General features: G+C 36.9%; 1 protein-coding gene across 3 annotated transcripts in view; it reads left to right on the top strand.

The window, feature by feature from the left end:
- The window catches only part of DNAAF4 (dynein axonemal assembly factor 4), a 94,744-nt gene that overhangs the window by 7,882 nt on the left and 59,834 nt on the right, over window positions 1-27,028 (top strand). For all 3 annotated transcript variants that reach the window (XM_020981343.2, XM_020981336.2, XM_020981330.2), the window contains exon 3: window positions 1,558-1,691. In XM_020981343.2, the coding sequence (XP_020837002.1) occupies window positions 1,558-1,691 (134 nt within the window). The remainder of the gene's footprint in view (window positions 1-1,557; window positions 1,692-27,028) is intronic.

Consider the following 27,028-nt stretch of genomic DNA (forward strand, 5'->3'; position numbering starts at 1 on the left):
ACTACTTGTTTTTAGTCTTAGCCAAGTAGCATTTGATTAAGTACCTCCTCTTGGCAGGCACTGTGCCAAGCACTGGGGAAACAAAGAAGGCAAAAGACAATCCTTGCTCTCTGGGAGCTCATAGTTTAATGGAGGGAGATGATATTCAAACAACTATGTACAAACACTGAAGTTATATACAGGATAAATTGGAGATAATATCATGAAGGCAGGGGTGTTGAGAAAAGGCTGCTTGCAGAAGGTTTTAGCTGTGACTTGAAGAAAGCCAGGGAAACTAGGAGGGGGAGAAGAGGTGAAAGTCTTAGTTCTCAATATTTGAACACATCAGGTCATCATCATATCCTGTCCTTCTCTGGAGAACTGACTGTATTGTGCTCCCACACTAGTCTTCCATAGTAATCTGTTTCTTTTCTGTATGTAAATCTAGATTTTGTCATATCAAAAACTGGAACCAAGAAAAATGGCATATTTAAAGGATTCCTGAGAATATAGATTGGCACTCTTCTGACTCTAGTGTCAGGTGCCACCAACGGTGTACTTGGAGTCACCATAGTCATAACTTTATATAAACAAACCTTTTTGGAAAGTTAAGTCTCTAAGCCAATAGCTGAGCAAAACAAGAAGTACTTTGGTAAAGGAGTATTGGCATGTGATTTTCTCTAAAACACTTGGTACTATAATACAATAATTATTGTCCCCTAAATTTATTCTTGTTATTTATATAGCCAATGGGACTTTCCAAAGGAAGATTCCAAAAGAGATTTTCAAAATATCTCCTAATAGGTCAAACCAATGGAATAAAATTGTAGTTGTATTTTTTGATGGTTGCTTCCAAAAGTTGTCCCATTAGTCTTCAGGAAAAGGTTAGAACTTTCTTTGTTGATCCCGTGGGTCCCAGATTGCTATTCACCCATCTTCCCACCTATCTTGTACCATTCCTGTCAGTTTCAAATACACATTACCACACTGGCTCTGCAGTCAGGAGGACCTGAGTTGAAATCTGGCCTCAGACAGATAACACTTACTAGCTATGTGACCCTAGACAAGTCTCTTAACCCCATTGCCTAGCAAAACAAACAAACAAACAAAAAACACAAATACACATTACTATTTTAAGAAAGGAGCTCAGCACAATTTTTCTTAACTTGTCCCAGCAGCTACATTGATTTTAGACTTCTTTAGAATACTCTGTTATACTCTCTTCTTCTCCTCCCTTCTTCTCAACTTCCTTTTTGTATTGTCTTCCCTCGTTTGATTATAAGCTCCTTGTGGGAAGACTGTCTTTGTTTTTATTTGTATTTATATCCCTAGCACTTAGTATGGTGCCTGGCACATAATAGGTGCTTAATAAATGTTTATTATTTATATAAAATATATAAATATACTTATTTTTACATGTAAAATTTATTTATAAGTACATGATAATATATTAATAAAATACCTTTGTTATTATTGAATATTATTCTTTTTCAAAATAAAAATAAAATTTATAAAATTCAAAAATAAAATTTAAAATAAAATAAAATTCATATTTTAATAAAATTTCTAATCTTTCAGTTGACAAAGAGATGATGCAAAGAATAAGAGAAAAATCTGTTTTACAAGCACAAACAAAAGCAAAAGAACTGACTGAAGCAAAAGCTGTTGCAAAACGAGAAGATGAAAGATATGCTTTGAAGATAATGATGGAGGTAAGTTAAAGATGAACCAAAGAGTCCCTAAATGAGAAGCAACTGCATTAATTTCAACAAATATTTATTAGACACTTCTTAAATGCAAAGCACGGGGGATACAAATATAAAAATGAGGCCTTTCTTCCCATCAAGGAACTTAATACTCTACTAAGTTACACATATATACAATATACAGATAAGTAAATACAACATAATTTGTGGAGGGAGATAGCCCTAAAAATGGGACAAAGAATCAGGAAAAGCTTCACAGAGGAAGCTGAATTTTACCTTAAAGGTAAGGATTCTGAGAGGTGGAAATGAAGAAGGTTATAGAGGATAGAATATGTGAATGCATGGAGTCAAGAGATGGACTTAAATCAAAGAACGATAGTCCAGTTTGGCTGAGATAGAAGAGGAAATAATGAAACAAATCTAGAAAAATAGATTTGAAGCAGATAACAGGGACAGGGAATTTTTAATGCTGTCCTGAAGTGTTCGTATTTTACATTATGAATGGTACGGAGCTACTAAAGGTTTTTGAGCATGAACAACCTGGTCTGACCTGTGCCTTAGGAAGACTATTTTGATAACTGTGTGGAAGATGGATTAGAGAAAGGGGAGCTACTGGAAGCAGAAAGGTCATTTGATACACTGTTAAAATAGTCTAGGGGGTAGGTGAAATGGATTTGAGTTATGCCAGTGAGAAGGGAATGGATGCCAGGGGTGTGTAGGTAGGAGCGATGGGACTTGATGGCTGGTTAGGTGTAGCTATAATGGAGAGATAAGAGTTAAGAATAACTGGAGTTAGGAAACTGAGTGACTGAGAAGAAATTATCTCATCAACTGAGATAGTAGTATTTGGGATAAGAGCAGATTTAGTGAGGAAGATAATGAATTCTATTTTAGATTGTGTCAACCTGAAATAAAGAACACTGCCCAAACAGTAAAAGCTAGTCTTTCAGTCGAAAGTAGATAGACAAAAGCTAGAAACAGAACGCAAGTTACCAAAGTTCGTAAACCTGGCAATGAAACAAAATTATATCAATGGAAGGAAAAAGGTTAAAATACTTTAAAACAAGAACACCAGATAGTAATAAAATAAATTCTATCAAAAATCCTATTATGGAACAAAATACTTTTCCTACACATAGTTTTCTAAGAACAGAAACTAAGATACTTAATTAGTAATACTCTTCTGCTCTTATTACTTTAAAATTTTGTTTTTAACAAAAGGTATTATGTTTTGCAGATGTGCTTGCTCAAGCACAAATCAATGAAAAAATGCTAAGTAAATACATAGAGCCATCATAACATTCTAATGCCAGGAGCATGAAAGCTGAAATGTCTTTTTAACCATTAATAGGACAACTCATTTCCCCTTTAGGAGGATGAGATGCTGCTAAAGATGTAATAACAACACTCTTTATAAGTAGATGACTTCTATGCACAGAAATGAATTGACCCCAAAGATGCTTATTTTAACAAAGGCTATGGTGGGGTGCCCCAAATAAAGTAAGTAAATAATTCCAGATTGTATCAGAAGAGTTGTCTTTAGTAAAATGTGTTCAGTTACTAATCATGTTTAAAGTAATTGGGTATTAAACCATATTAGACCACTGTTCTCAAATCCTCTTTAAAACTTTGGGCAATTTGCTTGCATTTCAAAGCATGCTCTAAATACACATGTTAATCCCACATTAAATAATAAACCTAAGTAAAAAATTGGAATTCCCTTTGAGGTAACACAGGATATTCCATAAGTTATTCTCCTTTAAGGTTAAGCCTTTTCTTTAGAACAAAACTAAAGATGTTTTGGATCTAATTACAAACTAATTAATATATGTATATTCTGATCCCACAAATACATCATAACATTTTGAAAAGTTTAAGGACCTTATCTTATATGTGTATATATAACTATAAAAAGGCAGATGACAAAGCCAAATACCCATTTACTTGGTTGTTCAAGGTATGGAATCTTAGATTGAAAACGGCAGGAGGTGTTAAAGTATTGCAACAGTAATTATGTGAAGAAGGCCTTGCCCTAGTTAGAGAGATTTGTTATGAGAAGAAAAAGCAGACTGGGACCACTATAGCAGCCTCTGGGCCAAAGCCCAGAATGACTAAAACATCCCTACTTGCAATTGATTGCAGGTGAGAAGAGCATAAGACCACTACGGGTAGGCTCAGAATTAACCAGGTGGGGATCTCTTGTATGAGAAGCTGAGTCAAGAGTCCTACCTTGGCCTTCCTAAGGTTGATCTCCCAATCTTTCTCCCAGGGACAGATATCTACTGGCCATAGGTCACAGACCTCACTCCCCCTTGAGCTGCTGGCAGTGAAACATTGGCTTAAGGACATAATTTGAAAAGGAAGCTCAAAAAAAATTCATGGTCCCAAAAGATTTCACCTCAGACAGCAAAGTCTCACTAATCACAGTGGGATTGGATACAATTGTTATCAACACTGTCAAGCTATTGCAACAAATTGGCTAGCAAATAAAAAGTTACCAGGCCTTCAAAAAATCACATAAAAGATTTTGAGTAACATTCTTTTGTGATGATTAAAAAGGTCCAAGAGACACAGTTTCTGGGTAATTTAATCATTTTATTAATAAGGCCAACACATTTATTAATAAAAGAATGGTCATTTGATCATTTCTCTTAGACCAAAGATAACTGTGGTGGCTGGTGGGCTCACAGTTTATATACCCTTTGAAGAGTAGGTGTGGGTGGGAATCAACTCTGATTGGTTAACAACTAATGAGAGAATGAATATTACTGTGAGGGGCTGGACCTGAACTTTGATGAAGTCATTTACTTCTTAAGTAAACCCCAGCCTTGGGCAATCTATTCAAAGAATTTATGCCCCACCCAAGCCTGAACAGAACACAATAGCTACCCTATCTGAGTGGGGTCTGAACAAGAAAGTTAGCCCAATTTCATCAGCAATGTCCTTCAAGAGATTGAACTTTTAAAATCAGGACTTTAGAAAAAAGGGGAGAACTCTGGATCTTGGCATATCATTGGTTGTTAATGATTTCTCTCACTTTTCTTTTAATACTCCCCTTTCTCAAATAGAGCTTAAAATTGAACCTGATATAAAAAGTCAATTATTAAAATTTAATGAAGTTACTAATCCTTTAAAGTAAAAAATATATTTCTCAGATTATAGTCTATTAAGACAAAATTGGTTGAAGATGTAAACATATTCCTACTTAACTCTCCCCCCTCTCATCAAGGAATGTTTGCAAAAGGGGAGGAGATTCAATTTTCTAAGTGGAGCAATGCACAAATTCTTTCACAAGGCTTCACTATTTTTATAAGTGATTTGAAACTTGAAACAAAACTCATCAGTCAGGTGACCACTTTAATTGAATGCATTTCCATGTTACTTTACATAGAAAATCATACATGGCTTTAATACAACAGAACAAATTTAGGTAGAACTTAATATCTACAAAAAGTGAAGATGCTGTGAATGCTTGGCCAGTTATCCCTGTGGTAACTTTCTGAAACCTCTTACTTAAAACTCTGAAGATTAGTGAGTGAACAATCCAACATTTGGTGAGTTCTGCTTCACAATGATAGGAGGAGCCAACATCAAAAGATATGTTACAGCTCTCAGGTTTGAGCATTACAGAACTTATCCCATGTCACCAGGAGAGCTGAAACAAACTTAAACTTAGAACCATGTCAAATAGTGAGTCTCACACATCTTACCAGATAAAACAATGAAGGGATTTTTTGCATATAATTCATCTTTAAATTAACAGTACTAGGAAATATATATAAAGCTTTACCAATTTAGTTCCCATAACTGTTATTATTAGATTAGCTCAAGGTATATTGGGTCAAGTATTATAAGGCATTGTAATTAGAATTATTCTAGGTAGAAGGCTGATTTTTGGTCTAGGCAAAAACTTTATGGAATTGGGTTTGATGCTGGCAGGAAGTGACCTGTCTCAAGTCCCTGAGAGTTTTCACAAAGAGAATTAATACAATGAATGAAGCACTGAAAGTGACAATAGACAACATTTATATAGTATTTGAGGTATGAATTTTAAATTTTCTCCCCCTCTCTCTCCACATCCCTCCCCATGATGGCATGTGATCTAATATAGGCTCTACATATACATTCCTATTAAACATGTTTTCATATTAGTCATGTTGTAAAGAAGAATTAGAACCAATAGGAGGAACCACAAGAAAGAAGAAACAAAACAAAAAGCCGAAAAACCCCAGCAAATAGTGTGCTTCTGTCTGCATTCAAACTCCATAGTACTTTCTCTGGATGTGGATAGCATTTTCCATCATGAGATTTTTGGAGGTGTCTTAGATCCTTGCATTGCTGAGAAGAGCTAAGTCTTATCAAAGTTAGTTATTGTACAGTGTGGCTGTTACTGTATACAACATTCTTCTGGTTCTGCTCAGTTCACTCAGCATCAGTCCATATGAGTCTTTCCAGGTTTTTCTGAAGTCTACTTGCTCATCGTTTCTTATAGCACAGTAGTATTCCATTATATTTATATAGCACAACTTGTTCAGCCATTTCCCAATTGATGGGCATCTCCTCGATTTCTAATTCTTTGCCACCACAGAGCTGTTATAAAAATTTTTGTACATGTGGGTCCTCTTCCCATTTGTATGATCTCTTTGGGATACAGACCTAGAAGTAGTATTGCTGGGACAAAGGGTATGCACATTTTTATAGTCCTTTGGGCATAGTTCCAAATTGCTCTCCAAAATGGTTGGATCATTTCACAACTCCACCAACAATGTATTAGTGTTCCACAGGTCGACTTCAGAAAAACCTGGAAAGACTTGTATGGTCTGATGCTGAGTGAAGTGAGCAGAACCAAGAGAATGTTGTACACAATAACAGCCACATTGTACGATGACTAATATTGATAAACTTAACCCTTCTCAGCAATACAAGGATCTAAGACATCTCCAGAGGCCTCGTGATGGAAAATGCTATCCACATCCAAAGAAAGAACTATGGAAGTATGGAAGCAGAATCACTATCGTTTTTTTTCTCTTCTGTTGAGTTTTGTTTCCTCTTTCTGATGGTTCCTCCTATTGGTTTTAATTTTTACTTACAACTTCACTAATGTGAAAATATGTTTAATAGAAATGTATATGTATAGCCTATATGAGATTGTGCTCCGTCTTGGGGAGGGTGGTGGGGAGGAAGGGGGAGAAAAATTTTAAACTCAAAAGCATATGGAAGTGATTGCTGATAAATCAAAATAAATTAATAAAATTAAAAAAACGAAAAAATGTATTAGTGTTCCAATTTTCCCACATCTCCAACATTTATCATTTTCCAGTTTTGTCATGTTGGCCAATCTGCTAGGTGTGATGTGGTACCTCAGAGTTGTTTTGATTTGCATTTCCCTAATCAATAGCGATTTAGAGCATTTTTTCATATGACTGCAGATGGCTTTAATTTCTTCATCTGAAAACTGCCTGTTCATAGCTTTTGACCATTTATCAGTTGGGGAATGCCTTGTATTCTTATACATTTAACTTAGTTCTCTGTATATTTTAGAAATGAGGCCCTTATCAGAGACACCGGTTGTAAAAATTCTTTCCCAGTTTTCTGTTTCCTTCCTAATCTTGGTTGCATTGACTTTGTGCAGAAACTTCTCAATTTAATGTAATAAAAATTATCCATTTTGCGTTTCATAATGTTCTCTATCTCCTGTTTAGTCATAAATTCTTCTGTTCTCCATAAAGCTGACAAGTAAACTATTCTTTGCTCTCCCTGGTTGTTTATAGTATCAGCCTTTATGTCTAAATTGTGAACCCATTTTGCCTTTATTTTGGTATATGGTGTAAGATGTTGATCTATGCCTAATTTCGGCCACGCTCTTTTCCAGTTTTCCCAGCAGTTTTTGTCAAATAGTGAGTTCTTATACCAGAAAACGGGGTCTTTGGGTTTATCAAATAGTAGATTACTGTATTCATTGACTACTATGTCTTGCATACCTACCCTGTTCCTCTAATCCACCCCTCTATTTCTTAGCCAGTACCAGGTAGTTTTGATGATTGCTGCTTTGTAATACAATTTAAGATCTGGATGGCTAGGCCACCTTCCCTAGCATTTCTTTTCATTAGTTCCATTGATATTCTGGACCTTTTGTTCTTCAAGATGAATCTTGTTATTTTTTCTAGCTCTATAAAATAATTTTTTGGTAGTTTGATTGGTATGGCACTGAATAAGTAAATTAACTGAGGTAGAATTGTCACATTTATTATATTAGCTCCGACTACCCATGAGCAACTGATATTTTTCTAATTATTTAGATGTGACTTTATTTTTGTGAAAAGTGTTTTGTAATTGTGTTTACGTAGTTCCTGGGTTTGTTTTGGCAAATTGTTTCTTTCTTATTGCTGTTTTTGCTACTATTGGCTCCCATTATGTGATATTACTACACTCTACCCCTCCCACCTGTCAGAGCATGAAGGGGAGAAGGAAAAAAATCAGCCAGCTTTTTACTCATGGACACACACACACACAAATACACACAGCACACAACATAAGTGGCACTCCACAAAGACAAACAAAAATAAAAAACATATGTTTAGCGCCTGGACCTTTTGAAGTGGCCACATATGGTCCATAATTATAATCCTAGCACCATTCTGGAATAGACCCAAAATTACCCATGAATCTTAACAAACCCTCAGTTGAAGAGCCAAGAACTCAGCCAAAAAGAGACAGGAATTTGGGAAATTCAAGAGACTCACTCACCCAGACCAAACCATTGAGTCAAATCCAAACTGGAACATAAGAGATCCCAGCTGGTACCAGGTGTCTTTAGTTGAAAGTGGCAGTTGCGCAGGTACCCACTTCTTGACAACAGATATGGCAACCTTAAATAAAGAAGACTGCCAAAACAGTAAAAACAACAACAACAACAATAACCTAGGGTCTTTTAACTGAGGCCAGGAAATTGAATTCAGGGCCATCACGCAACACCAGGGTGCAGGAGTGCCCAAGAGAAACAGAGCAGGGCAGGGTTAAATACATTTCAGCAGAGAGGGAATCTCTTGAGAGGCACAACCTAGAGAAGCCGTTATGTAAGTTGTTTTGCATAACAACTGAAAGTCCATAGAGAAGGCTGGGAGAAGGCTCTGGTTTTGCCCTCAGCCAATGTGCAGCCTTGGATCAGGCAAGGTCAGCTGCATTCAACAATATGTTGAGTTTGGGATGCTAATGGGACACTAGCTGATATTCTGCAGGTAATCAATGATATAAGACTAAAATTTAAGAGAGAGTTTAGGGTAGATATGTAGACTTGGGGAATTATTTGTATTAAAATTAAATTTATGAGAGCAGATGATATTACCATGGGAGAAAGTATAGACTGAGAAAGATGAGAAGTGGGCCTAGGATAGAGCCTTGAGTGATACCTATAGTTAGGGAATGGAAGATCTATCCAGCAAAGTCCACAAAATCCAGCAAAAGAGGCTGAGAAAGGAAGGTTTAATGTGGAAACCAAAAGAGAGCAGTGTTATGGAAACCAAGGAAAGGTACCAGGAGGAAAGGATATTTTTTGGTGTCAGAAGCTTCAGAGAGGTCAAGGAGGATGAGGAATGAAAAAAAAAGGCCATCAGATTTAGTAACTAAGTGTTCCTAGTTAACCTTTGAGAGAGAAGATTTGATGGAGTGGTAGGGCAGTCAGGCAGATTCCAAGAGGTTGAAGAGTAGGTGTAGTTTAATAACTGGGTTTCTAGGGGGAAAATGTATACATGATATGTTTTTAAGTTCAGTCTTTGTTGTTAACATTTCTTGTGTCATTTTCTTAAGTGTAGACGATCAGCAAAATAAATCAAGTCCTGATTTATAAAACTTTTTGATTTCCAAGGTGAACATATTCACACTGAATATTTAACAATCAGCCCTTTTGTAGGAGCTGGCTCCAGCAAAAACTTGAAAAGGTAGTAAGAAAAAAAGAATTGCAGAAAATCTGAAATGGAAAGGACCTGAAAGGTCAATCTATACCTGAACATGAATCCCATTTATAACATCTCTGAGAATTGGTCTTCTAGTTGCTGGCCTTAAAGACCTCCAATGATGAATAATTCACCATCTCCTCCCTAGGTTACCCAATTGTTAGGACATTGTTTTTCTTTATATGAATCTAATACCCTCTTTGCTGTAACTTATACTTTTTGATTTTGCTTTCAGGGGATAAGTAAAACCAATCTAATCCCTCTTGTGAAAGCTATTCAAACATTTGAATATGTTTACTATGTCCTCAAGTCTTTTTTTCTTGAGGCTAACCATTCCTGTTTCATTCGACTAATCCTTGTATGTCTCCTACTATGAGTTTCAGTTCTCTCACCATCCTGTTCACATTTCTCTGGATGTTATACATCTTGTAAATGCTTTTTCTAAAATGTGGCACCCAAAATCAAGCTCTTTACTGCAGATGTGGTCTTAGCAAGGCAGAGTACAATAGGCCTATGATATACCTTGTTTTCTGTAATACTTCAGTGGTCTCATCGTTGTGGGTTCCCTAATGGTTTAGCTTGCTCTTAATCTGCACCTCACTCCATGCAACTCTTATGTATTATCTTCCCGCAAGTCCTCTGTAGGAGGTACACTGGACATGCTAGTAGGAGTAGAACTTCTACATCTCTTAACATTGCATAGATACCAGTGGAACATGGAGATTTATTCTTTATGCTTGCTACATAACTGACCTACCTTCTTTCTTTGTCATACATTCCTTTGACATATATGTATAGCTGTATCTACCTATCTATATCCTTTATACCTTTCATTTCTGTGAAATTTTTTTTTGATGGTATAATCTCTTACCACCCACAGTGTGCCTCTCCATTGCCCATTGGAATATCCCCAACTTTAATTGTTCAGAGACTGTAGTATTCCATGAATATTTAATATTATATTTAGTTGTTAAAAGCAGTGTACAGTTTCTCAAAGACAATCCAGCTTACCTTCTTCCTTTTTAAATTTTGGTCCCAATTCCTTGTCCATCCACTGTGGCTTGTCAAGACATCTGTACTGATGGGCTATCTCTAGAAGGTTTTCATTCAACTGCGTATTTGAACAGTTGATATTCTTCATCTCATGCATGCGTGTGTGTGTGTGTGTGTGTGTTTGTGTTTTCCATGAGAGAGTAATTAGACTGAATTCTGGAATTATTGTAGATTTCATTTAGGAGGCTCAGTTGTGTTCTGGGGCTGGATGTAGTCTATGTGATGTCATTTACAAAAAGGTAATCTCACTGTCTTTAGGGAATTCCTTTTCAAGTCTGTTCTGGACAACCTCCATGATGATGGCAGACACATTGGGGAGCATTCATCTCCTTAGTGTATGTCTTGCTTGATATTAATAATCAGAAGATCATCAATCAAAGTGATCTGTTATTACAATTTTAATGAATTGTGAATGAGTTTAATACTTTGGAGACAGTTTTTAGAAAAATGCTGCATTTCACTCTATTGAATTAAATTTTAAAAATTGTCAACAAAGTGATCACAGTGGGATTTAGTATTTTTTGCATCTTTGAGTTGTTTGTTTGACTATAAAAATTGCTAATTAGGAATGATCAGTAATTAGGAATTTTTTTACGTGAAGAAAAGGAAGGGATAGGGTAAGGAACCAGGATGCAGGGAGCTTACCTGTACTAGAGCTGCAGGGATGGAGGAAACAAGTCTTGGGACAATGCTATCCATACCCTAGTTGTTATTCTAATCTGCTGCAGTGAATCATCTGCAAAAGCCTGTTTCTTTTTTTTTTTTATAATTTCTTCACATATGTATAGATAAAGATTTTATAGATACAGGAAAGTAGGCATAAGGTTTGAAGTTAATATTCCCTTTTATAACAATCTGTTTTTTTCTCAACATTTTATGTGCTTTTTCTTTAGATACCTTGAGAATTGTTACATCAACACCCTCAAAATTATCACCTCCTACACAGACCTACTCTGTGTATACTTGGTCTAGCTCAGTTTCTGGTCTCATTTTTGTTTTCTTTAGTGTAATTTCTACTTTCTCATATAGGACATTGCAGACTGTGTTATTAGAGTCCAAACACGATGCTAGCTCTACTGTTAATTATGGAAAAAGTATTTTATTTTATTTTGGCCAGGCAATGAGGTTAAGTGACTTAGGGTCACACAGCTAGTAAGTGTTATGTGTCTGAGGCTGGATTTGAACTCAGGTCCTCCTGATTCCAGGGCTGGTGCTCTATCCACTTCACCACTTCGCTGCCCCCCAAAAAGTAATTTCTTATAGACATTTTTATGTATTTTTTTTTGCATGTTTAGTCTGTTTTTTACTTTCCTGGTTTACTTTAGTCTCTCACTAAGCTTTTCATAAATTTATTTGTCTTTCCACTTCTTACTGTTTGGAGGCGATATTGCTTAATCATCTACAATCTTCCTTTTAAAATTTTACAGTAGAGTTTGTATTTTACATCAGCATTTCCCTTGGCTGCCTTATCTTCTTTCTTAAGAAGACATCATGAAAAAATAAAGTGGATTGTGTTCTGACAAGAAATAAATGGTTGCTGAAATGGGAGTCATTTCTGACTTAGCAATCTATGAACAATCCTATTATTGGCTTGTTACAGCAAAGGACAGAATCAGTAGAAAAGAAACAATAAAAACGAGAAGAGATGGCATATATATGAGGCAAAACCAACAGTTTCTAGGTTCTTTCGTTTTCCTTGTGAGAATTTAAACTTCCTTAGAAATGATGATATTCTGTTTCAGTGTTTGTCATCTATCTATTTTCCATTTTTTGGTATTAGTAGTTTATTTAGATCATGTTGGTGTGGCCTTATATGTATACCATGTCTTCTCATTTTTATTGTTTCTTCTAATTTGCTATTTATTTTGTCTTTTGCTGTAAGAAATCATTGGTAAGATTGTTCACTGCCAGCAGACTTGGAAATGACTCTTATATCAGTAACCATTTATTTCTTGTCAGAATATAAATCCATTTCATCTTTTTCGTGTGGTGTTTTTTTCAGTGCTTGTATTATCTGTTGTCTCTTGACTCTTCTTGAAAAAAGTATCAATGGTAGATAGACTTGAGTTTTTATATAGTTTACAATTCTTTTGTCTCCCTTGTTCCTTCTTCTGACCATATTTTCCAACATATTTTTTGCTATTATCCTGTGCCCACCTATGCATTGAGGTCACATTGATTATTTCAGTATATATTGATTTAATTTGGAGGATCTAGTAGAAGTTCTCTACCCTCTCATTCTCTAAAACAAATATTAGCTGCGATTATTTTCATGGTTTTGTTTTATTTTGTTTTGTTTCCATAAATGCTTATCATGAACAACTCCTGACTGGATAGACAATGGAATATGTGTAGAGTACCAAATGATCATACTGGAAAGGTACGTTAGGGTCATATCATGAAGAGCTTTAAATCTCAAACACAAGAGATAATATTTGATTTTAGAGATAATGAGGAGCTACTGGAGTTTATTGAAAATTGCTTTGACTGCTGAGTGAAGGATAGATTGGAGTGGGGAAAGACAGTTTGGGTGGTGAGGTGCAGCAGTTAGGAGACTACTGTAATAGTCCAAGTAAGAGTAAGGTCCCAGACTAGAGTGGTGGTGGCTGTATGTATGGAGAGAAGGGGAAAAATGTGAGAGATATTGTGGAAGTAGAAACAAGATTGACCACTGATTGGATATCTAGTATGAGTGAGAGAGCAATTAAAGGTGACTCTGAGATTTCTGCATGATGAGAGAAGTATAGTGATGTGCTTATAGAAATAGGGGAGTTCAGAAGAGGGGTGGGTTTTGGGGAAGAATATAGTGACTTCTGTTTTGGACATATCAAATGTGAGATGTCTGTTGGACGTTCATTTTGAAATATCTAATAAATCGATAGTAATGGTGATATTGACAGGAAAGAGACTGGGACTATATACAGATTTAGGAATGACCTGCATAGAGATATTAAGTCCTTGGGTGCTGGTAAGATCACTAAGCAAGAGAGTATAGAAATAGAAGAGAAAAAAGCCTAGGGTGTAGCCTTGGGGTATATCTGCAATTAGACATATGATATGGATGGTTACTTATCAAAGGAAATTGAAAAGGAGTGGTCAGATAGAAGAACCAAAAGGAAGTGTATCACAGAATTCCAAATAAAGAATATCCAAGAGGAGAGGTGGTCAGTACTATCTAATGCTGCAAAGAGGACAAAAAGGATGGAGATTAAGAGAAAGCCATCAAATTCAGCATTACAAGATCTTTGGTCTAGAAGATATGTTGCAAAGAATAAGTAAGAGAAGTGGAGGCAGTGATTGTACGCAGCTTTTACTAGATCTTTGACTGAGGAAAGATGATCTAGTGAAGGGTGTTTTTTTGTTTTGTTTTTGGATGAAAGAAACTTGAATGTGTTTGTTGGAGGGAGGGAAGAGATTAAAAGATGAGGAGGGGGAGCAGAAGATGATTGTGGAGGCACTTTGGATAAGATGGTAGGGGATGGGTTCACGGTCATTGCATAACGAAATGGCCAAATATCCAATGAAATGTTGCCTGTTGCTTTTGGCCATCCAATAAGACCAACTTTGTTAATTCCTTTATTTGCCTTTCCAAGGAAAATTTTTGAGGCATCTTTCCATTTAGCTTCATCTTCCTTTTGTCTTCTTTCATTTGTAGCAAGAATGATGATGGATATGATTCAGTTTCTCCAGTACTCAATAGTAATTAGACAAGGAAATCACATTTAGAATACCTAGAGTTAAGTTAATGTTTAAGAGTTTAAAAACAGTGTGATTGTGCTCCCCTTTCTCCTGTGGTCACTATAGAAATGGAAAGACATGCCATTGCAATAAACCAAGAGAAAGCTATTAAATGCATAAAGATAAACAGAGGAAACAAAAACTTTCCTTATTTGCTGATGATATGATGATTTACTTAGAAAATCCTAGGGAGTCAGCAAAAAAATCTGAAACAATTGTTTCAACAAAGTTGCATGCTACAAAATAAACCCACAAAAAATGATCAGCATTTCAATATAATAACAAGATCCAGGACATAATAATAGAAAAGGAAATTCTCTTTAAATAACTACACAATTCATGAAACATTTGGAATTCAGTCTGCCAAAGGATATTCAGTACTTCGATAGTTTTAATCACAAAATATTCCTTAAAGAGGTAAAGAAAAACCTGGAGGAATATGTAGTGTTCATAGCTAAGCCATGCTAATATACTAAAAATGACAATACTTCCAAAATTAATTTACAGATTTAGTGCTATACTGATCAGACTACCAAAAGGATACTTTATAGAACTAGACAAAATAATACAATTCATTTGGAGGAACAGAAGATCCAGAATATCAAGGGAAATAGTTGAAAAGAGTAGGTAGGAAGCAACTTCTCCCTGCATTAGGTGTCTGTAACTTCCTGCTGTGCTGCCTGATCTCCAGCCTCAGGTGAGAAAAGGAGTCAGACCTTCCTCTGACTGGGCACCTTCCACCTCCTGCTACTTATGCTCTACACATATTGCCTTCTGGCAAGGGCCCAAGTTGGACTGACCTCTATCTGTGCCAACACAAGACAACCTCCACCTCCTGTTGCCAGTCTAATTTCCCAACTTCAATATGAAGAACCACCAGTGCAGAGAAGCAACCTTCTCTTTCACCTCAGGCCTTGCATTTCCTGCTGTACCTGGAGTCCCTTAAAGGAAGAGGAAAGGCATTGGGCTGTACAGGTTTGACTTCCATCTCCTGCCGCACCATTTCCTGCCTGATCTTCAGATTTAAGAGGGAAGAGAAGTAGTGAAGTGGGACCTCCTGTTAGATTATCTGACTGTGTGCCTTCCATCTCCTGCTGTAGGGGTCTGCAGCTACATCTGCAGACTCCTTTGGGAAGAGGGGTGATATCTTCCACTCAATGGTAAACATTCTCACACTCAGTCATATTCTACACGTTCCAGTGATTTTGAAATTCTAAAGGTCATCATCTAGATCCCATACCCTATCCCCTACCATCCATTTCTTTGTTTCTATTCTCTTCAACCCTTCCACCCCAAAGTTCCAACCAAACACCACCCTCCTTTCCCACTGTGCCTTCTGGAATGCCTGTTTCATAGGCAACCAATTTACTTTCATCTTAAATCCTTTTCTCTCCCCCTCCTTCCATATTCTAGCTATTACTGAAACCTAGCTCCTCTCCAGCTCCCCCACCTCTATGACACAGCCTTCATGGCCATCCTTTCCAGTACTGGCTGCACCTTCATTCATTCCCATTCCACTCACTGGTCCAGGCAGGGGAGTTGGAATGCTCCTTGCTCACCACTGCCACTTCCAAGTTTTCTCTTCCTTTAAGATTCATGCTACTCATCTTTACCATCTAATTAGAATCCTGGTAGCTATTGTCTACAGACCTCCAAGTCATTCCCTTACCTTCCTCAATAAATTCAGTACTTGGCTCACAATTTTTCTTCCCTCCCCAACTCCTGACCTCATAGTAGGGGATTTCAACATACATATTGGCTCTTAAAACAACCTAACTACTCAGTTCCTCAACCTTTTCACTTCTTATAACCTATTCCTCTGTCCCACCTCATTTACACACAAATACCTTGATTTGGTATCACTCAGAAATGGATTGCCTCCATGTTCAAGAATTCAGAAATCCCTTTAGGGGACCATAATCTATTATCTCTCTACTTCTCTTTCTGTCTTCCCTAACCAAACCCTACTTCTTGTACTCACCATGACCTCTAAATCCTTGACCTCTGGGTTTTCTCCCATGCTATTTCCCTGGCAGTAGCATCTTGACCCCTTGGTAAATCAGTTCAACTCTACATTATCTTTTTCTCTTGAATCTCTAGCCCCATTGTCATGTTACCAATTGTGCCCTGCCAAGTCTCAACCTTGGATCTCTTCTACTATCTGCTGCCTTTGTTCCTATATATATGTTGCTGAATGAAAGTGGAGAAATTCACACATCATTCTGATTGGGTCCACTACAAATTTATGTTACACAACCTCAACTGGGACCTCACTGCTGCTAGGCAATCCTATTATACCTCCCTTATGACTTTACTATCTTCTCTCTTCATTTCCTGTCACTCATCCCTGTCTCACACAAAGAAGTGGCCTTACTCCTTACCAAGGCTAACCCCTCTACCATTCCATCCCATCTTCTCCAACCAATTGCCCCTTCTATCATCCTTTTTTATCATTTATTTTCAATTTTTTCCTATCTACTGGATCCTTCCCTAATGCCTACAAACATGCCCATGTCTCCCCCATCCTCAAAAAACCCTCACTTGATCCTTCCATCCTTGTTAACTATTATCCTATATTTCTTCTATTCTCTGTGGCTACGTTCCCTAAGAAGGATGTCTACAATAAATGCATACACTTTCCCTCCTCTCAGCTCTCTTCTTAATCCGCACCCTGGCTTCTGACCTCATTATTCCACCAAACTACTCTCTCCAAAGTTACCAATGATCTCTTAATTGTAAAACCAACGGGCTTTTCTCAGTGCTCATCATCCTCATCCTCTCTGTAGACTGTTTGTCACTCTCTTTCTTCTTGATACTCTCTTCTCTCTGGAGAAGCCAGGCCCTCTTCTTTTCTCCTCCTACACTATTTCACTTGGTGATTTCATTGGTTCCCATGTATTTAATTATCATCTCTGTGCAGATTATTCTCAAATCTGCCTAGCCTGCTGACCTTCAATCTCACTTCTCCAGCTGCCTTTCAGACCTCAAATTGGATGTCCAGTAGACATCTAAAACTCAACATATCAAAAACTAAACTCAGCTTATATGGGAAAAACTTAGTGCATTGTGTGCCAACTGTGCTAATTAGGTGGTACAGGGCAGAAAGGAACATCCAGTTTCTGTGCCTTGGGCACAGGCGTCATTCACTACTGGAAACCTGGGGGAAGCGGCCCTCTAAGGGTTGTGGTTTTAGCCTGCTACATCTGTAACAAGATAGCCTTGGGAGCTGATGTCTGTAGCTTGACCTCTGGATTGTATACAGTAACTGTAGGAATCAGTACATGATAGTTCTGCTGGTACAAGATATTTCTGTTCATAAAGGGAAAATTTTACAGAGGTCAGCTTGTTCTTGAAACAAGGAGAGATAGTTTGCCTCACTGGGGCTCACTCATGAGTTACTACCAGAAATAAGGTCTTTGGGCTGGGGAGAGATATGGTCCTAGGGCTGGGGTCTGAGCACCCGATCATTTTCCCCTCAGACAAATGGGACCCCAAATCTTTTGGGATAAGCTTCTCAATCTCCTTCTTGCTGAGATTGAATGTAAAGCTGTCCCTGCCTCTTGGGGTCCCATTCAAGGAGTTGGATCCTTAACTGATGTTTGGCTGATGCCAAGTCCAGTGAGTGGTGGGTCTTTGACTGGGACAAGGATTGGTATACAGACTGAGTAATCATCTGGAAGTAGATGTCCTGGAGCCTAGAGGAGACAAATTTGGCAAGGAGGTTAAGCAAACAAGGGCCAGAAAGGAGTGGGAGGAAAATGACCAGAAGTGAGGTAAGTATGCCTGGTATCCTTCTGGTGGGACCATCTAAAATTTGATTGACCTATTAACTTTCAATCAAACTACATAATTTTCTTTTCTTCTTAAAATTTAGTCAAACTTCCTCACACCCTGTCAACATACTTAAACCATCTGAAACTGGCACAAAGGTACCCAAAGCAACTATTCAGGGACAGGAGGGGCTTAGATGTCTCTCATTTGTCCCTAGACCTTCTTATCTGCTTTCCATATTTTCCATCAAGCCTTTATCTTTCCAAATTTTCAAACCCATTACTCAGACTACTCAACTTTACATTTCAACCATAACACAAGATAGTTCATAAGTTATTACTTTTCACTAACATAATTATGCTGCCTTAAACAAAACAAAAGAAGTTCCTGACTTTAACCTCACAACTTAATAGTTTCACAGGCTTGTTTATCCTTCTCTAATTATATTCACTCTGGAAGAAAGAGATATTTCAAAAATTGAATCTTATACATGTAAGTTTAGACACCAATTTAACTCTTGCTTAGGTCATGGAATGACTACAAATTCAGATCAAAACAGCAAAATCTCACATACTTACACTGTGCTCATATTTTACTGACCACTTGCTCTGATTATAGAAATTTGCTATGAAAGGAAAAAGGAAGTAAATGATTATACCAAATATGAAAGGATAAAACATCCTTGGCTCTGTTTGAATTCAGATAAGAATTTTCCAACCATGCAGTATCAGTTCCACTTCATAGCCAGACTCAGAAATAGCCAGGAGAGAAACATTCCTTTTCAAAGAAACACAGTGGGGAAACTGAGTCAGGAGTACTCCACCTTGGATTGAGGCTAAGGTTGACCTCTCAGTTTTTCCCAGATGGAGACTTCCACCTGTATCATATTCTTTCTGAGTAGCTTGTGGCATTTCTCTCAGATACTGATTAAATGGAGACAACTATACCCAAATTCAAACTCAAAACACAATCTGTTACAGTCTCAAGAGCCTTTATCTCAGCCAGTTTCACTAATCACAGCTTAGGGCCTAATACAATTATTTTTACTCTCATGGAGTTGCAATAAGCAATACAAATTTACTAGGACTCACATACATAAGAAATTTTACTTAATATCTTTCCTCAAATTTAAATTTGTCATTGTATAAAGGCCAATTGTTAAAAATCACTTCTATCTATTGTACATAAACTTACAAATTCTCAGCAAGCCAAGTTCATTGTTTGGGAACTCTATAACCCAAACGAGTTCTTTTCAAGGCTAATGACATCACCTACACAGATCATTTCCAGGGACCTAGCAAGTCTACAAAACAAGGAGAATTAGCAGGGACCCCAGAGAAGGGCTGCTAGTTCACCTCATGATATTTTCCCTCTGGAATGGTGTAAACCACATACTTTCTGGAACTAATACAAAAGGTTAACAAGTTGAAACCATATGTACTTGAAACTTGAAACAAACCTGTTACTGATTAGGTGACTGCAGTCTTGTTGAATGCATTTCCAAATTACTTTATACAGAAAAATAAATTCTGACTTATCTTAAACATCAAATTAAGAGAGACATATTTCACTTAAAATGAGACCAGAATGAATTCAATTACCTTTTGGTTGTGTCCCAGTATAAAAAACTCTTCTCTTTAGGTGAGGCAGGAAATGGCCACATGTGGCCTTGAAGCCAAAGGTTCCCCACCCCTGGGTTAAGTGCTAGTCAATCTGCCTCTCTTTGATCTAAGAGGAAAAAAAGTCCTCCCCCGACCCTTTTTTTTTTTTTTGTATATCCCTCTACCTTCAATACTTGGCCAGAGTTGGAATATATAGAGAGAATTTTTTTTACCAACAACTTTTTCTTTGCAAAAATTTCCAAACTGTTAACTCTTAAACCCTCTGTTCACACTGTTTGTGCAAATAGATTATGCCTTTCTTTCTACCCATGCTCCTCTCATTCCTACATGCTTAAACTTTCTTGCCTTTCCTTCTGTCTACTTATCCCTCTGGTAGACTTTGATTAAAGCCCCTTTGAAACTACACATATCTAATTTCTTTCTAATTCTGTTATGACACTTGTCTTAGCCTCTTCTACTTGTCTTTATCATATAACCTAACCCAGGGTCCTTCTCCTTGACTCCCCCCATGTGCCTCAGCATAGCCAGGGAAACCAGCAGACTGCAGCTTCAGGAACTACCATGTGCTTCAGCATAGCCCCAGGGAAACAGGTAGCCTCCAGAGGCCAGACTGCCATGTGCTTGCATAGCCTCAGGGAAATATAGAAATACCACACTCATCCTAGCACACTCTAGACACCAGCACCAGGATCCTGGTTCAGCACTAGGTAAGCTGCCAGACCCCCTTCAGCCTCCAGCAGCACCAGTCACCCCACCCCACCTCAGGCCCTCAGCACAGCATCAGACACAAGGGTCCCCCATGGGCCTCAGGGCAGCATCAGTGCAGTACCAGGTAAATAGCTAGGGCTTTCAGCCACTGGCACAAGAAGCCTAAGACAGTGCCACTTTCACCCTGGGAGCAGAACTCAAATTTAAAAGAAAGGAAGAAGGCCAAAAAAGATGAGCAAAAAACATCCAAAAAAAAAAAAGAATCTGAGCATAGAAAATTATTATGGTGATAGGCAAGACCAAGATGTAAACTCAGAAAAGGACAACAGTGGCAAAATATCTATGGGCAAAACCCCAAAGAAAAATGGGAAATGGTCTCAAGCCCAGAAAGAATTCATGGAAGAGCTCAAAAAAGAGCTTAAAATTCATATAAGAGAAGTAGGAAAAAAATGGGAAAAGAGATGAAAGTGATTCAAAAGAATTATGAAAAAAAGTAAACAGCTTAGAAAAAGAAGACAACTGCTTAAAAAGTAGAATTGGCCAAATGGAAAGGGAAGTACAAAAGCTAAGTGGGGAAAACAACTCCTTAAAAGTTAGAATTGGACAAGTGAAAGCTAATGACTCTATGAGATGTCAAGAATCAATCAAATTCAAAAGAATGAAAACAATAGAAAAAATGTAAAATACTTAATTGGAAAAACAGCTAAACTAGAACATAGGTCCAGGAGAGAGAATGTCAGAATCATTGGACTACCTGAAAGCCATAATCAGAAGGAGGACCTGGACAGCATCTTTGAGGAAAGTATCAAGGAAAACTATCCTGGAACCAGAAGGCAAAATAGACATTGAGAGAATCCATCGATCACCTCAGGAAATGGAGCCCAAAATAAAAACTCCAAGGAACATTATAGTCAAATTATAGGACTGTCAGGTCAAGGAAAAAATCCTGCAAATGGCCAGAAAGAAACAATTCAAATATTGGGGAGCCACAGTCAGGATTACATAGGACTTAACTGTAACATTAAAGGATTGGAGGTCATGGAACATGATATTCTGGAAGGCAAAGGAGTTAGGACTACAACCAAGAATCACCCTACCTGGCAAAATTAAGCATAATCCTCCAAGGGGGAAAATGGTAATTCAATGAAATAGAAGGATTTCAAGTTTTCATAAGAAAATCAGAATTGAATAAAAAATTTGATCTCCTATGTCAAGACCCAAGAGAAGCCTAAAAAGGAAAAAGAAAACATAAGAGATTCAATGGAGCTGAACTGTTGATATCCCTGGATGGGAAGATGATGCTTGTAATTCTTAAAAATTGTACCACTAATAGTACAAATAGAAGGAATAAACATAGAAGGTATTCGTATAAGGTAAATTTGAGGTAATGATGTAAAAAATAATTAGGGGATGAGAAAAAGGAGTACATTGGGTGCAAAAGGAAGGGAGAGGTAGAATGGGGTAAATTATTTCACGTAAAGAGGTGTGAAAAAACTTCTACAGCGGAGGTAAAGATGGGAGGGTGGGTGATGGGCATCACTTGAACCTTATTCTCATCAGTATTGGCTCAAAGAGGGAATAATGTACAGTGTCAGTTGAATGCAGAAATCTATCTTACCCAAAAGGAAAGCAGGAGGCTAGGAGATTAAATAAAGGCATTGGGGTGGGAGAGAGGCTGACAGAAGAGAGGGCAAACTCAGAGAGGTGGTAGACAAAACACTGTCAAAGAGGGAAAGGGGTGAAAGGAGAGAGGGGACAAGCAGTAGGAAAAATGAGATGAAGGGAAATACACAGTTAGTAATCATAACTGTGAATGTAAATGGGATGAAATCTCCCATAAAAAAGAAATGGATAGCAGAGTGGATCAAAAACCAGAATCCTACAATATGTTGTTTACAAGAAATACGCTTGAAATACGCTTGAAGCAGAGAGACACACACAGAGTAAAGTGGATGGAGTAGAATTTATTATGTTTCAGCTGAAGTAAAAGTGAGTGTAGCCATCTTGATCTCAGACAAAGCAAAAGCAAAATTAAAAGAGTTAAGAAAGGAAACTACATCTTCCTAAAACATACTATAGACAATGAAGTTATGTCAATACTAAACATATATACACCAAGTAGTATAACATCCAAATTCTTTTTGTTGTTGTTACTGTTTTTTTTAATTTATTTTTAGTTTTCAACATTCACTTCCATAAACTTTTGAGTTTTAAATTTTCTTTCCATTTCCTCCTCTCCTTCCTCCACGAGACGGTGTACAATCTGATGTAGGCTCTACCTCTACATTCCTATTAAACATATTTTCACATTAGTCATAACATCCAAATTCTTAAAGAAGTTAAGTGTTACAGTTTTTTCTATTAATTAATTTATTTTTAGTTTTTAACATTTACTTCCATAAGCTTTTGAGTTTTAAATTTTCTCCGCCTCCCTTCCTTCCTCCTTCCCCAAGTCTATGCCTAGTTTCTGCCATTCTATTTTCCAGTTTTTCCCAGTTTTTGTCAAATAGTGAGTTCTTATCCCAGAAGCTGAGGTCTTTGGGTTTATCAAACAGTAGATTACTATAGTCATTGACTACTGTGTCTTGTACCTAACCTATTCCACTGATCCACCCCTCTATTTCTTAGCCAGTACAAAGTAGTTTTGATGATTTATAATATAATTTAAGATCTGGGATGGGTAGGCCACCTTTCCTAGCATTTCTTTTCATTAGTTCTCTTCATATTCTGAACCCTTTGTCCTTCCAGATAAATTTTGTTATTTTTTTTCTAGCTCTGTAAAATAATTTTTGGTGGTTTTATTGGTATGGCACTGAATAAATAAATTAGTTGAGGTAGAATTGTCTTTATTATGTAGTGTGTTACAATTTCTTGACCAAAATAGAGATAGAGAACATTATGAAATGTAAAACAGATAATTTTATTATATTAAATTAAAAAGCTTTTGCACAAGTAATAACTAATGCAGCCAAGATTAGAAGGAAAGCAGAAAGCTGGGAAATGATCTGTATAGCAAGTGTCTCTGATAAAGGCCTCATTTCTCAAATATGTAGAGAACTGGGTCAAATTTATAAGAATAGAAGCCATTCCCCAGTTGATTAATGGTCAAACAATATGAACAGGCATTTTTTCAAATGAAGAAATCAAAGCTATCTCTAGGTGTAGGATGAAGTGCTCTAAATCACTTTTGATTAGAGAAATGCAAATTAAAACAACTTTGAGGTAACACCTTACATCCATCAGATTGGCTAATATGACAAAAAAAAAAGGAAAATGATAAATGTTGGAGAAGATGTGGGAAAATTGGGGACACTAATGCACTATTGGTGAAGTTGTATACTGATCTAACCATTCTGGAGAGCAATTTGAAACCTTGTCCAAGAGGCAACTAAACCCTTTGATCCAGCAATACTACTACTTGGTCTGTATCCCAAAGAGATCATAAAAAAAGGAAAAGGACCTATATGTGCAAAAGTATTAATAGTAGCCCTTTTGTGGTGGCTAAATATTGGAAATTGAGGGGATGCCCATCAATTGAGGAATGACTGAAGAATCTGTGGTGTATGAATGTAAAGTAATACTGTTATGCAATAAGAAATGATGGACAGGCAGATTTCAGAAAAACCTGGAAAGACTTGTATGAACTGATGCAAAGTGAAATGAGCAGAACAAGGAAAGTGTTATACACAGTGTGAGCAACATCATGTGATGATCAGCTATGAATGACTCAGCTCTTCTCAACAACAATACAAATGACTCATGAAGGAAAATGTTATCCACATCTAGATAAAGAACTGATGGACTCTGAATGCAGATCGTAGCATACTTTTTTCACTTTATTCTTTTTTGTGTTTTTTTTTTCCTTTTGATCTGTCAAAAGCAAAACACTGGTGAGGAGGGACAGGATGAAAGGAGAGAGAGAGAAAAGTATAAATGGGAAAAATAGGATGGAGGGAAATACACAGTTGATAATCATTATTGTGAATGTGAATGGGATGAACTCTCCCATAAAACACAAGTAGATAGCAGAATAGATTAAAAACCAGAGTCCTAGGATATGTTGTTTACAAGAAACATTCGGAGTAGACAGAGACACATAGAGTAAAGAAGGTAAAAGGCTGGAGCATAATCTATTACGCTTCAGCTGAAGTGAAAAAAAAAAGCAAGGGTAGCAATCTTGATCTCAGACAAAGCAAAAGCAAAAATAGATCTAATTAAAAGAGACAGAGAAGGAAACTACATCTTGCTAAAAAGTACCATAGACAATGAAGTAATATCAATAGTAAAACATGTGCACCAGGTGGAATAGCATCTAGATTCTTAGAGGAGAAGTTAAGTGAGTTACAGGAAGAAATAGACAGCAAAACTATACTAGTGGGAGACCTTAATTTCCCTGTCTCAGAAATAGATAAATCTAACCACAAAATAAACAAGAAAGAAGTTAAAGTGGTGAATAGAATTTTAGAAAAGTTAGATATAATAGACATCTGGAGAAAATTGAATGGGGATAGAAAGGCATATACCTTTTTCTCAATAGTACATGGCATCTACAAAAAAATTGACCATGTATTAGGGCATAAAAACCTTACAATCCAATGCAGAAGGGCAGAAATATTAAATGCATCTGCAATAGAAGTTATATGTAATAAAGGGCCATGGAAAGATAGATTAAAAATTAATTAGAAACTAAATCTAATCCTAAAGAATGAGTGGATCAAACAACAACTCATAGAAACAGTAATTTCATCACAGAGAATGACAATAATGAGACAACATGCCAAAATTTATAGGATTCAGCCAAAGCAATACTTAGGGGAAATTTTATTTCTCTGAATTCTTACATGAATCAAATAGAGGAAGAGCAGATCAATGAATTGGGCATGTAATCGAAAAAGCTAGAAAATGAACAAATTAAAAATCCCCAGTTAAACACCAAATTAGAAATTCTGAAACTCAAATGAGAGATTAATAAAATTGAAAGTAAGAAAACCATTGAACTAATAAAACTAAGGGCTGGTTTTATGGGGAAAAAAAACAATAAAATAGATAAATCTTTGGTTAATTTGATTAAAACCCCCCCAAATTACCAGCATCAAAAATGAAAAGGGTGAATTCCCCAATGAAGAGGAAATTAAAGCAATAATTAGGAGCTATTTTGCCCAACTATATACCAATAAATCTGACAACCTAAGTGAAATGGATGAATATTTATAAAAATATAAATCGCCTGGATTAACAGAAGAAATAAAATACTTAACCCCACTTTTTCATATTTGAAAAGTATTTTCCCCACAATTACATATCAAGAAAAATTTTGACATTCATTTTTACAAGATTTTAAGTTGCAACTTACCCTCCCTTCCTCTCACCTCTCCCCTCTTCTGAAAATGGAATGCAATTTGATATAGTTTATACATATGATATCATGTAAAAATGTATTTCCATATTCATCACAGTCATGAAGGAAGAAACAAATCAAAGGAAAAAAACATGAGAAAGAATAAAGTAAGTGAAAAAATATGCTTTCATCTGCATTCAGAGTCTCTTGGTTCTTTGTCTGGATATGAATAGCATTTTACTTCATGAGTCCTTTGTACTTGTCTTGGATCATTGTGTTGCTGAGAAGAGCTCATTAATAGCTGATCATCACACAATGCTGCTGATACTATATACAATGTTTTCCTGGTTCTACTTATTTCACTTTTCATCAGTTCATAGAAGTCTTTCCAGGTTTTTCTGAAATCTGCCTGTTCATCATTTCTTATTGCACGATAGTATTCCATTACATTCATACACCACAGTTTGTTCAGCCATTCCCTAACTGATGGGCATCCCCTCAGTTTCCAATATTTTGCCACCACAAAAAGGGCTGCTATAAATATTTTTGCACTTGTAGGTCCTTTTCCCTTTTTTCACAATCTTTTTGGTATATAGACCTAGTAGTGGCATTGATGGATCAAAGGGTATGCTAGGATGGTTTAACATAAGGAAAACTATTAACATAATTGATTAGATCAATAACAGAAGTAACAAAAATCACATGATTATATCAATAAATGCAAAAACAGTTTTGTCAAAATACAACACTCATTCCTATTAAGAACAACTCGAGAGGGTGGAGCCAAGATGGCGGAGTGAAAGCAGTGACTTGCTTGAGCTCTCCCCCAAACCCCTCCAAATACCTATAAAAAATGGCTCTAAACAAATTCTAAAGCAGAAGAACCCATAAAAAGACAGAGTGAAACAAATTTCCAGCCCAAGATAACCTGGATGATTGATCAGAAAGGTATATCGTATTGGTCTGGGAGAGGAGTGCAGTTCACCATGGGCGCACAGGCCACAGCAAACCTGGAGTAGGCCTCACAGGACTGAATCTGTGGGCAGCTGTGGTGGTTTCCAGACTCCTCAATCCATAAATTCCAAAGATAACTTAGAAGGTCAGTGGGAAAAATCTGTTTTGGCGGTGCTGAGAGAGGAACGTGGGGTCTCAGCTCCAGTT

The sequence above is a fragment of the Phascolarctos cinereus genome, unplaced genomic scaffold, assembly GCF_003287225.1.
Source record: "Phascolarctos cinereus isolate Bilbo 61053 unplaced genomic scaffold, phaCin_HiC Scaffold_3;HRSCAF=262, whole genome shotgun sequence".
In the NCBI taxonomy this organism is placed as follows: Eukaryota; Metazoa; Chordata; class Mammalia; order Diprotodontia; family Phascolarctidae; genus Phascolarctos; species Phascolarctos cinereus.